At 41.6% G+C, this 12,351-nt stretch overlaps 2 protein-coding genes across 2 annotated transcripts in view; one reads left to right on the top strand and one right to left on the bottom strand.

Moving 5' to 3' along the window:
• The window catches only part of ptger4b (prostaglandin E receptor 4 (subtype EP4) b), a 221,384-nt gene that overhangs the window by 154,897 nt on the left and 54,136 nt on the right, over positions 1-12,351 (bottom strand). The gene's annotated exons all lie outside the window — the stretch shown is intronic.
• The window catches only part of lamc3 (laminin, gamma 3), a 95,976-nt gene that overhangs the window by 72,184 nt on the left and 11,441 nt on the right, over positions 1-12,351 (top strand). Inside the window, exons 13-19 of the mRNA XM_079581308.1 lie at positions 2,480-2,668; positions 3,139-3,384; positions 6,801-6,954; positions 7,032-7,174; positions 7,335-7,513; positions 8,820-9,000; positions 10,887-11,149. Coding sequence (XP_079437434.1) covers positions 2,480-2,668; positions 3,139-3,384; positions 6,801-6,954; positions 7,032-7,174; positions 7,335-7,513; positions 8,820-9,000; positions 10,887-11,149 — 1,355 coding nt within the window. The remainder of the gene's footprint in view (positions 1-2,479; positions 2,669-3,138; positions 3,385-6,800; positions 6,955-7,031; positions 7,175-7,334; positions 7,514-8,819; positions 9,001-10,886; positions 11,150-12,351) is intronic.

Here is a 12,351-nt window from a genome sequence, read left to right as displayed (position 1 = left end):
AAATTCAGACAAAGAGACATTAAAATGTGCTGTAAATCGTCATTGCAGCACTAAATACCATTTCGCAGCACAAAGCTCCTCCAAAGCAGTTATTATTTTGTAACAGCCTAAAATGCATAAATGTTGATTGAAATTTAATGAATATTCTGCTCTTTGTGACTCACTCTAAGCTGCTCAGTCATACATTAGCTCCCACAATTATGTTTCTCATTTAGATTTTGCTGTTCAACTATTGCTTTGGAAATGTGGTGTAGGCTTTAGTCAGTCAGTTATTAAATTAAATGCCTCCATTTTTTGATGTTTTGATGCTGAGAATTGCATTTCATGTGTGAAAGGAGCCAAAGCATTTCACTCATATTTCCCATATCCTTTTCTCGCAGCCATACCTTTGTTTACCCGCGAGGACTTAATGGGCATTGTTATGTTTATCCAACGCCGAAGTGAATTCAAATACAAAGGGAGCTGGGATTTGGTCGATAAAAACTCAGGAATCTCACTGCTATTCACCATCAAATCAATCCTTTAAAGGAATATGAGAGCTGGAGACTTGCTTGAGAAAATAACAGTTTTGTTTTGGAGACTTCATAGAAATGGTAATCTCCCTCACATGGGAAGGGAATTGCTTTACTTCTTGAAGGTCTTTGGACTACGTTTCTGCTCCCATATTTCCCTGAGCAATTATACCCGGGGTGAATTTAGTTGCCGCATGCTCTCAGTGGTGGGCTGTGTGGGATGTTTCCTTTTCCCAGTCCAGCCCCACGGTCTCTGCGTCGAAGAGCTGAAGCCTCGCACACAGAGACACAGCGCCCTCTGGTGGAGCTGAGGGGAACGCCGGCTGATTCACAATTCTCCATGGTGTCTGGCTGCCTGTATCTGATTTAGTCCGACTGACAAAACAAGTTTCTCACAAATACGGGCAAGTTTTAATGAAATACTGATTCATATTGTAAAAAAGATTCATATTAACGAAATCACATGTGCAAATTTAAAAAAAATAGGGCAAATAAAACAGTGCCTCTTAACCTCTTAACCCCCACCTGAACCGAGCACATTTTCACCAGTTCGGCTTTACCCAAATCTAAAAGCTTCTCAACTGGAGAGCAACAGTGTGACGCCCCATTAGAAAGCTAAGACCTACAAAAGTGACTATTTTGTTGCCGCCGTGATTTTGCCGTGTTTACTCTTTTTTAGTCATGGTTTTGTCGTTTTTGCTTTTTCATCCCTTTTCTTCATCCCTTTTTTAATCGCTTTTTTGTAGGGATACACTGATCCGATACTGGCATTAGATATCAGAGCCGATGCTGGAAAAAATACAATATCGTGTATTGGCTACAAATATCCAATACTGAACCGATACCAGTTTTGGCTCTCAACGCCTTAAAAACACAGCGTTTACCTCCTAAATCTAAGTGAATATGGCCATGCTGTATATCACTGTAAAGCTAAGAACCCGGAGAATCCAATCGCTGAGTTAGTTTTAACCTTTTTTTGCACAAAGTTCTGCGGTTAGCAATAGCATGCTAAAGCAAGTGGGTGCATGCTAATGCTAACGAAAACTCAAGGCAGGGTCAGAAACTATGATAGAAATACCTAAAGTAGCCTATAAAATAAAATCATCCACTGCTGAAGCCAAGTGTTTGTGTTTTAGTTTTAGAAATAACTGATCTAATATACTAATGATCAGATCAGATCAGATCACTTCACCACTCATCATTTCATCTGAGTTGTTTATATTAATGTAACCTAAAGCCTGTCATGTACCCAAGGATATTTAGTGTTGAAAAGTCATCCTTGTTAAATGTTTATTCAAGAGTAATAATTGATAATTGATCTGTAACATGACAATAAAATATGACTTCATTGGTCTTACAATGGAGAAGAGTAGCCTATGCCATTTTTAAGAAAAGAAAGTTTCTTGGTATTGGTTAATATCGGACATCGGCAGATACTCAAACCTCAGTATTGGTATCGGTTAGCAAAAAAGCTGCATCGGTGCATCTCTACTTTTTTGTCGTGTATTGGTCATGTTTTTGTCAATCTTCTGTTGCGTTTTTGACGCTCTTTTGTCACTTTTTTTAATGCTTCTTTTTAAGCTTTTAGATTTGGGTAATGACGAACTTTTTTTCTCATTCGATTTTTTGTGTGTTTTTGTCACTTTCATGTTGCTTTTCAGGTGCATTTTTTGTCTCTCTTCTGTCACCTTTTTATGCTTCTTTTTAAGCTTTTAGATTCGGGTAATGCCGAACTGGAGAAAATGCACTCGGTTAAGGCGGGGGTTAAGGGGTTAATACAGGTTTCACACAAGCCAATCCACCATTTGGGCACAATCAGTCTCAAATCCAAACTCTAAGAATTGAAAATGTGTTCCATGTGCACAGCGAGCCGGACTGCTGGAGTTTCAGTAACGTATTTACCGACTGATCTGTGTCTCTGGCTCAGGCCTTGTCAAATCTAATTGTGTTTCCTCCGTCTGTTTCAGGTGTGTGTGACTGCTCTGATTTCTCCACGGGGCCGACCTGCGAGCTGTGCCTGGATGGTTACTACGGCAACGCTCTGATTGGCACTCCTGGCGACTGTCAGCGGTGCCCTTGCCCGGACCACACCAGCTGTGCTCAAATTGCAGGGACGGGACAGGTGGTCTGCACCAACTGCCCCGCTGGACAGACAGGTGAGGCCCGCATCATGCAATGTCAAATTATTATGACGGCACTCCTCTGTGATGTTACACACTTTAGCAGGAAGCCATATTTAAGGAAAGGCGTAGGACACCTGCAGTTTGCATACCCCTCCTTTTCTGATTCAGAAAATTCATCAACTAGGTGTATACATCTTATTTGATCCTTAAAAAATACCCTCAGGCTTTATATACAGCAGAGGGTGTACTGTTGGATTTACCACAAACCTGTATGTTCAAAAGCATGTCTATCATTGAGGAACATTACAGGCCTGCAGTTGTAGAGGATTCACTATGTTAGATTTTTCTTTATTCATATTTAATTTATTATCATAGGGTGATCAGTCTGGCTTTTACCAATAGAAAAGAACTGTTCTTGACTTTAGTATCAGACTACTAAGAATAGTAGTAGTAGAAAAGATTTTGTCAAACTCTGTGAATCTACTGCGCCGTGTATTACATAGGAACTCGCTGTCAGATGTGTGAAGATGGTTACTATGGCGACCCCCTCGGGCAGTCTGGACCCGTTCGACCCTGTGTCAGATGCGATTGCAACGGCAACGTGGATTTCAACGCGTTGGGCTTATGCGACCACGTCACGGGGAGGTGCCTCAAATGTCTCGGACACACAGAGGGCGACCGCTGCCAACGATGTCAGCAGGGTTTCTACGGCGACGCACTGAACCAAACTGCCTTCCAAAAGTGCAGACGTAAGTAAACGTGGCAGTCGACAGATAATGATTTTTTTTTTTTTATGACAGCTTAAAGGGACTATACTGAGTTTTAAAATGTTGATGTATTTTCCTCCCCCCACATGTTCCAGCCATGTCCTAATGTGTAGAATGAGCTCAGACCTGTTCACCACAACTGCCTCTAAAAGTTGAAGTGCCGTCGTGCATGAACTTGATATAGTAATTGCAGTTACGCGCAAGACCTGAGGTGGCAGTAGCGAGTACAAAAATGTCAACTTCCATCTAGTCCCTTTGTGAAAATTAAGCTTGAGATCTGAATAAAAAAAATATACTTAAAGTAAAATACACTATAGCCGGCTGCATATATGGTTTGACCCCCAAAAAATTGCTACAAAAGGTTTTTCAATGGTTTTCTGTAGTATCAGGTGTGCTTATTAACATACTAAAAGTCTACCAAAATCTGACCACTGGAAAGGTCTAATTTTCAAGATGGCGTCCAAGAGGGTGGCGAGATCCTCAAAATGCCCATTACTCCTTTATTATTCATCCTAGACAAGTCATTTTAGTGTCTAACCCCATGTTTTGGGTGTCTAGGAATCCAATGGGGATGTTCAAATTGTAGTCACATGATCACATAATTATGATATACAAATCGTGGACAAAGACTCTATATATTAACATTAGCGAGTTGTCATGGCAACGGCACACATTTTCAACGCAACCTTTGCTTCCCAGAGGCTTAGAGGGGCAGGGATGGGCTCATTTTAAAGCCCCGACCCTCTTCTTCCCAACGCAATAACGTCTCTACGACATTTACTCGCGGAGATATTCACTTAAGTCTGCGAGGCAAGCGACCACGTCGGCCCTGAAATGGTAGATCTGGAAGGTTCAAACCCTTCCAGGTCCACCATGTCAGGGCCGACGTGGCCTCTCTGTTATCTTAGCATTTTATCAGTTAGCATATTTAAATTATAGTGAAATAGTGAAAGTATTGCAATTACAAAGTGATTACAAATCTTAATTATTTTTGAAGAAATACCTTTAATGTGCACCAGATTTACAAATAGTCATTGTCACACTGTTCCTCCCATAAAGGTGGATTATGTGGATTGGCACAATTTTCCACTTGACGTGGTCCACACGCAGGTGTGCATGGTAGTTCACATCCTCTGCAACTACACCGTGGTGTTCGGCAGGTAGTTGTGCAATTAAAGTGGACCATCTACCGGAGACTTTTCAGGGCAGCAGTTTTAACGGTCAGAACTGGCACAAACTGGCCTGACCTTAGCCATCCGTAAACTCCAGTCAATTATCATTTCCCTACATGAACGTCTGGGTCTGATTTCAGTGGCTGCGTTGCATCGGTTAAATTTCAACCTACCATTCAGCGGGCGGGGGAGGCAGATGTTGTAGGTGACGTCAAGCATTTGATAGCTTTGCTTCACTCATTCGGGTGCATTACTTCACGACTAAACACTAGCGATTGGGTAAAATCAGATCCAATCATTTAAAACTTTAAAAGGAGTTCACCCCTCCCTCCTGAAAACGGAGCACAATTGGGAAAATCCACAAGAAGAAAACTCTCTTTACGAAGTGAGTATATGGTGAGACCAAGTTTCCATCCCCATCCACCACATTCATGTCACTCGCCTTTCCGATCCACACCATAATCTGGTAATACACTCTGAGCAAATGACATTTATGACATTCTTTGCTTGATGCGTCATTATGGTAAAGCAACTATAGTTTGTGATGGCTACAGTGAAGATCCTTCAGTGCAAAATTGAGTTTGTGGGAAAAGAAGATTTTCTTTGCAGACCATGTAACAAACAAGAACTTATTGGTCTTGTGACTGAGGAACTGCAGAAGAACAGCTGCAATGTTATCAGCACAGGAGATGCAGACATGGACGTTGTGAAGGCTGCAATCAAGGTGTCCCAACATCAGCCCAGGATCTTGATAGACCAAGATACAGACTTACATATTCTTCTTCTCTACTAGGCTGAGATGAAAAACGGGGACTTCTATTTTCATTTGGACAAATCCACACTTCCTAAAGTATAAAATATCAACGAGATGAAACAAGTCTTGGGGGGTGACTTGTGTTCTCAGTTACTGTTTATTCACGCTTTCACAGGTTGTGACATAACTTCCCGGAGTTATAGAGTTCCAGAAGAATGAGATATTTATGCACAACTACCTGCCGAACACCACGGTGTAGTTGCAGAGGATGTGAACTACCATGCACACCTGCTTGTGGACCATGTCAAGTGGAAAATTGTGCCAATCCACATAATCCACCTTTATGGGAGGAACAGTGTGACAATGACTATTTGTAAATCTGGTGCAAATCAAAGGTATTTCTTCAAAAATAATTAAGATTTGTAATCACTTTGTAATTGCAATCCTTTCACTATTTCACTATAATTTAAATATGCTAACTGATAAAATGTTAAGATAACAGAGAGGCCACGTCGGCCCTGACATGGTGGACCTGGAAGGGTTTGAACCTTCCAGATCTACCATTTCAGGGCCGACGTGGTCGCTTGCCTCGCAGACTTAAGTGAATATCTCCGCGAGTAAATGTCGTAGAGACGTTATTGCGTTGGGAAGAAGAGGGTCGGGGCTTTAAAATGAGCCCATCCCTGCCCCTCTAAGCCTCTGGGAAGCAAAGGTTGCGTTGAAAATGTGTGCCGTTGCCATGACAACTCGCTAATGTTAATATATAGAGTCTTTGTCCACGATTTGTATATCATAATTATGTGATCATGTGACTACAATTTGAACATCCCCATTGGATTCCTAGACACCCAAAACATGGGGTTAGACACCAAAAGGACTTGTCTAGGATGAATAATAAAGGAGTAATGGGCATTTTGAGGATCTCGCCACCCTCTTGGACGCCATCTTGAAAATTAGACCTTTCCAGTGGTCAGATTTTGGTAGACTTTTAGTATGTTAATAAGCACACCTGATACTACAGAAAACCATTGAAAAACCTTTTGTAGCAATTTTTTGGGGGTTAGGTGTTTTTTTTTTCATATATGCAGCCGCCTACCAAGAAATCTGTTTAAAATGCCCTTAACATATCACAGATTATTAATATTCTGATGTATTCCTGTCTAGTAGTAGATCACCAACATTTCAGGTCAATTTAGAAAAAGATCTTATATATAATATGTTGAAACTGAGTGTTCCTAATTTGTCATTCTGTGACTCGTGTTTTAAAAAATCAAACCATCTGAGCTGTACATGTTCCACGAAATAATCCTAGTGGGATTGGCTAATGATCGTAAATGTAGCTGCATGTGTGAGCCATGACATTATTGTTATTAATGCCTGAATAATAATTATGTTTGATTTGGTGACAGCCTCTTCTCACAGACATATGTGACACTAAGCTTGTAACAAACATGCACCTTCACTGTCTTTAGCCTGCCGGTGCAATCCTGGTGGTACATTCGGACCCGCTAATGAATGCCACCCACAGACAGGAGACTGTCGCTGCCTCGGTCATGTGACGGAGCGCGACTGTAGCTCTTGTGAAGTGGGATTTTTCAACCTACAGCCAGGTGTAGGATGTGAAAGGTGAGACATAATGTGCTAAAGACAAACCGGTGCATCAGACAGGCTGAATGTAAACATCTTGTGTGTTGGTTTTATAGATGTAAGTGTAATCCGATTGGCTCATCATCACCTGCGTGTAATCCAGCCACGGGCCAGTGTGTGTGCAGGACAGGAGTGGAGGGGCGGCTGTGCGAGACTTGCCGCCCAGGTTTTTTTGGATTCTCCTCACGCGGCTGCAGAGGTAGAGGACTTTGCTGGGAGAATCACAACTGCACCACATTGTGTATCCGCTAATCCTTTAATGCCTCGTCTAACACAGAACAAACAACAACACAAACACAACTTCTGACTCCTTTCATTGTTTCTCCATCACTTGACCTGTGGTCTTGTTCTCTCTGCAGCTTGTAACTGTGATCCAATGGGCTCCATGTCCATGCAGTGTCACGGTAACGGCACCTGCCACTGTCGACCGGGCTTTGTTGGCTACAAGTGCGACAAATGTGAAATGAACTACTTCCACGACAGGGCCACACACCAGTGTAAAGAATGCCCCGATTGCTATGGGCTGATTAAAAAACAGGTAAAGTCAGAGTTAAGACAAATAAGTAACTTCAGCAGTGTTTCTCAAACTTTTAGATGCATCCATTTGAAAGGGAACAATGCAAGAACCATCTTATAAAATATCAAATTATTAATTATTATTTGGTCTTGGTCCTGTAACAGTTCTGAATTTGTTATGTACACATGCGGTTCTTACCCTGATAATGTTAAGATTGTGACTTGGATATTCTTCTGCAGCATCCACGCCTATTTGAGGTGCATTTTCTTTCCTGCTAAACCCCCATATGGCTCTTTTAAGTATTTTTGCCGGCAAACCATGGATGTGCATTGGAAAAGAAAGACATTTGGCTTAATGATCTGCTGTGCTGCGTCCCTGTCCCTTCAGATCGGTTGCTGACTCTGGGCTTGTTAAAGGCTCTATATGCGTTTGCCTTCGGAGACCAATCTAACATCATGGTTGTATTCAGTCTTTTTTGCGCTGGTACAGCTTCACCGTGCCTTTGACCGGGCAGAACACAAGCTCTGATTTCCACAGTGTTAGCATTTCAATCTACATCCAAGGCATGTCTGCCGTGAACACCTGCTATTACTCTTACTGTCCTCAGCCTCCCCCCGCTCTCCTCTTATGCGGCTCACATACTCGCTTTGCCTCGCACTCATGGAAGCCCATAGACTAACAAGCATGGCAACACAGGTGAAAAATGAAAAAGATTTGTGGTCAATAGTTGTATTATTCAGTAGACTACATAGGTAAGGGGGCGAAAGGAAAATAATGAATGATATATCGCTTGCTGTTATGAACCGAAAAAGAAAAAAAGAACAAAACCTTTGGACATTGTGAACCATTACAGCGAACCAGGACATGAACTCGCTTGTTAAACTGTGATATTTTAGTGTTTTCTCGTTTTTGAAAGAGACGACATGATTTTTTTTTTATAGGTCTGGAGTCAGGGTCAGCCAATTGTCGTCAGTTAAAGACACTTGTGTTTTTTTGCATGTTCAGACAGAGATTCCAATTCTTCAGAAAGTCAGGTTATCTTGTGGCTGCTATGCATGGAACAGTGCAAGCAAATGGGGTTATGAAAAAGCCCATTCTCCCCTTATCCTGTTGTTGATATTCATTTATTCATTGCTTTTTGGAGAATACTACATTTTAATGTTACGGTGTACCAAGAATCTGAGTCTTATCTCAATCCCGCTGTTTGAGTAAATACACACACATTTTGAAAGATAGATTTGTTGCAGGCGCAGACCTTTTTTTTATATATTTGGGTCGAGCATTCTCATTGTGGCTGTGAGAGTGATAAATGTGGTTGCTTTTACAGGCGGAAAAGCTGCGAACTCAACTGCAGGATTTGGAGAAGCTGCTGGCTCAGTTTGATTGCAGAGGTAGATTAGGGAGGCAGCCTCACCTCCTCAAGTATCACATGGGCAGGCTTTATGGACACGAGCACCAGGGGGAGGATACTCTTCCCAATGCCCTGGAGGAATTCCTGGCTTTCCAAGGTTTGTGTGTCTCACTGTCATCAATTAACTATCGATGTTAAGAAGCGTTCTATCCAGGCCACAGATGTTCATCGTGGCCCTTATTAGTGGAAAGACTTTTCTGATGCATATCTGAGCCGATATTGGAAAAAATACGATGTCAGGTATCGGCTATAAATATCCGATACTGAACCGATACCACTTTTGGCTCTCAAGCACAACTTTTACTACCTAAATCTAAGTGAATATGGACATGCTGTATATCGTTATAACGCTAAGAACTCAGTGAATTCAATCGCTGAAATAGTTTTAACCTTCGCAAATGTATTTTGATCGCCACGCAAAATGCCGTGCTAGAAATAGCATGCTAGCGGGAGCATGCTAATGCTAACCAAAACTATTCATGGCTGGTTCAGAAACTGTGATAGAAATACCTAAAGAAGCCTAATACAATAAAATAACCAGTGCTGAAGCCAAGTGTTTGTATTTTAGTTTAAGAAATAACTGATCTAACATTTTTGTAATGATCAGATCACTTCATGAGCCTTCATCTCATGAACCCGAGGATAATTAGTGTTGAAAAGTCCAGTGATCCATGTTTAATGTTCATCCATTAGTTTATCAATATATGTAATTGATAATTGATCTGTAACATCATGACAATAGAACATGACTTTATTGATCTTAAAATGGAGAAAAGAGTCAATTTGATTTTTCATTCAGAGAAAGCCATTATTAAGAAAGTCTCTTGGTACTGGTAAATATCGGATATCGGCATATGCTCAAACCCCAGTATCGGTGTCAAAAAAGCTGAATAGGTGCATCTCTATTTGAAGCAAAAAAAATGTATTTGGAGGGAATTTAGCAAAGCTTTAGCGAGTGGGATTTGTCCATTGAGCATACATTTTCTTCCATTGCCGGGTCGTGGGGCAGCTGTTGGAGCTGCCCATGTCACATTGCACCAGCCCCTTATGGCTCCTCCTGCAGGTGGTGGGTCCACAGAAGGACGGCCTCATGGTTCAAACCGGGCCTGTTGGTCTCTCATAAGGGGCTTCTGAACCGCTCTTTGTCTGACCCGTCACCTATGACCTGTTTGCCCTGGGAGACCCTACCAGGGGCACCAACCCGGGTTCGGGTTCGGGTGCTCAAACCCACCACGTTAAGGTGGCAGTTCCAGGAAGGGCTCCTTTAACCAAATGTTTAAAATTTGGCTTGATCTGTAATCATTTTTTTTGTATGCAAGGCAATACGACATTGTATCATGACTTCAATTCGGAGGCGGCGATGAAAAACCTCCCCCAATTACTTTAACACAATGCTAATATATCCTCATTATCTTGGAGACCAAAAGGGCTCACAGGCACAGCCGCGCAGACCAAATGGAGACAAATCGTAACAATACAGCAGCAACCACCATGTGACCAACTCTGTTCCTGCGATACTTCCTATCATGGCCATAGTCTTAATAGTGTTTTGTCAAACGGTAAAAACTTTTATTTTGCTTTGCGTATAACAATGGGTTATAGGGAGTGGGTGGCTTTGCTGTCAGCCACTTGTGTTATTATTTATACCCTAAATCAAAAACATTGCAGGCGTGTAACTGTAAAATACGGTGACAATTGTTTCCGACTTGTCGCTTTAATTGCTTTATATTAGCAATGCTGCCAGTCAGTCTGCACACAACGCCAAATAAAAGGAAATTCATTTGGCACAAGCATCTGGACACATGCTTTCTGTTTGTCAACCCAAAACAAAAGATAGACTGTATGTCTGGATTCCCACGGCGAATTAAAGAGATTGTTTTAAAGAATGCAACCACAAAGAGGAGGAAGACAAATGAGCTGAGTGAAATAATCCGTGAAGGACTTAGTGTGAATTTATTTGCCATGTGTTCATTGTTTTCGCAGAAGCTCGGGAGGCCTTCGTGAAACAATTTGCCACACTGGAAGCGTCCACGGGCGCACTGTCATCACAATTGCACGGCATTGTGGCAGCTTTGAACTGCACGAATACCTCAGGTCTGACACGGGAGGGAGAGGAAGGATGGAAGGAGAGAGGAAAGGATGAAGGAACGATAGCTGTAGTGTGTCAGTCATTCACGAGCACAGAGGTCACCATCGCTGCGTCACAGAGAAGACTGAAGCAGGCGATGCTCCACCTGGATGACATGGTGGGTAAATCAAACACACTTTCCTTTGCTGATATGCATGCTTTCACATGAAGATTAGAAATGGAAACAATACAAAGTGATGGGGATTTTATTGCTTGTTCAATCCCTGTTTTTGGATATGCCCCGAGATATTTTCATTTTTCTCACATTACCATTACAAGTATTATTACACCGAAATAAGCCCCACTATCCCACTATTTGTAGAGATGGGAGTATTTACGTTAGTAAGAGTAGCATCATTTAAAATCATTTTATTCAAGTTGGACTAAAACTAAAATCAACGTTTCGCTCCTGAAGCCTTCATCAGGTGAAAGGTTGATTTTATCCAGATAAATTGTTTTTGCAAGATTGGCAGTGTGGGGGAAATATTATTTTTTATTCATGAACGCTGGGATTCTCCCTCATCTCCCGCGCACCTGCCTCACAGGTGCATCATGTAACCCTCCACTGAGGCAAGTTTGCTCGGTGGAGGGCCGGTTTTCTTCATCGGGCCGGACCCTCCAATTAAAGCATCACTTTCTACATATGCTAGTGTTGTACATCATATACACTGTAAAAATGTCCATCTTAAATGCGATAAATTACTTAAAATCACTTGAATAAAGGTTTTTTATGTTAACTTTGAGTCGGTTTGAACTAATCTGAGATCAGATAAAAACGCTAATGCCAATGGAGCAAATATAAATCCCACTGGAAATCAGGCAAATTAACTTTTTCACATTTCTAGAGTACTTTGACAGGCATTTGATCTCTGATTTGGGTCATAATATGTCTCAAAATTATCTCGAGGGCCAGAGTTTGATTATGGAGGGCCGGTTTTGGCCCCCGGGCCTGACGTTGCCTACCCCTGATGCAACGTTTTGTGCAAAAAAACAAACATGATATTTGTGCGTATTTTTGTGACCGACTGTATGGTTGGTTGCTATGGCGCCTTTACTTTCAGTCATGGCGGCCTCTACAACGCTCCGAGATCAGTTTATATACTATACTATACTATACTATACCTGAAACTCTACAAACAATGATCCTGGAGCATTATAGAGGCCACTGTGATGAAAAGTAAAGGTGCCATGCAAACTGATAAACATAAAAAGTTCCATAATGCACCTTTAAGTTTTTGATGTGTGAAGGTTTTTATTTGGTAAAAGCAAGTACTTAGGGTAAATATGTTTTTATATGTAAGAGACATTTTTTTTTTATTT

Source organism: Gobius niger, assembly GCF_951799975.1.
Source record: "Gobius niger genome assembly, chromosome: 2".
In the NCBI taxonomy this organism is placed as follows: Eukaryota; Metazoa; Chordata; class Actinopteri; order Gobiiformes; family Gobiidae; genus Gobius; species Gobius niger.
Note: the sequence above shows the minus strand (reverse complement) of the source record. Positions and strands in the feature narration are given on the sequence as shown.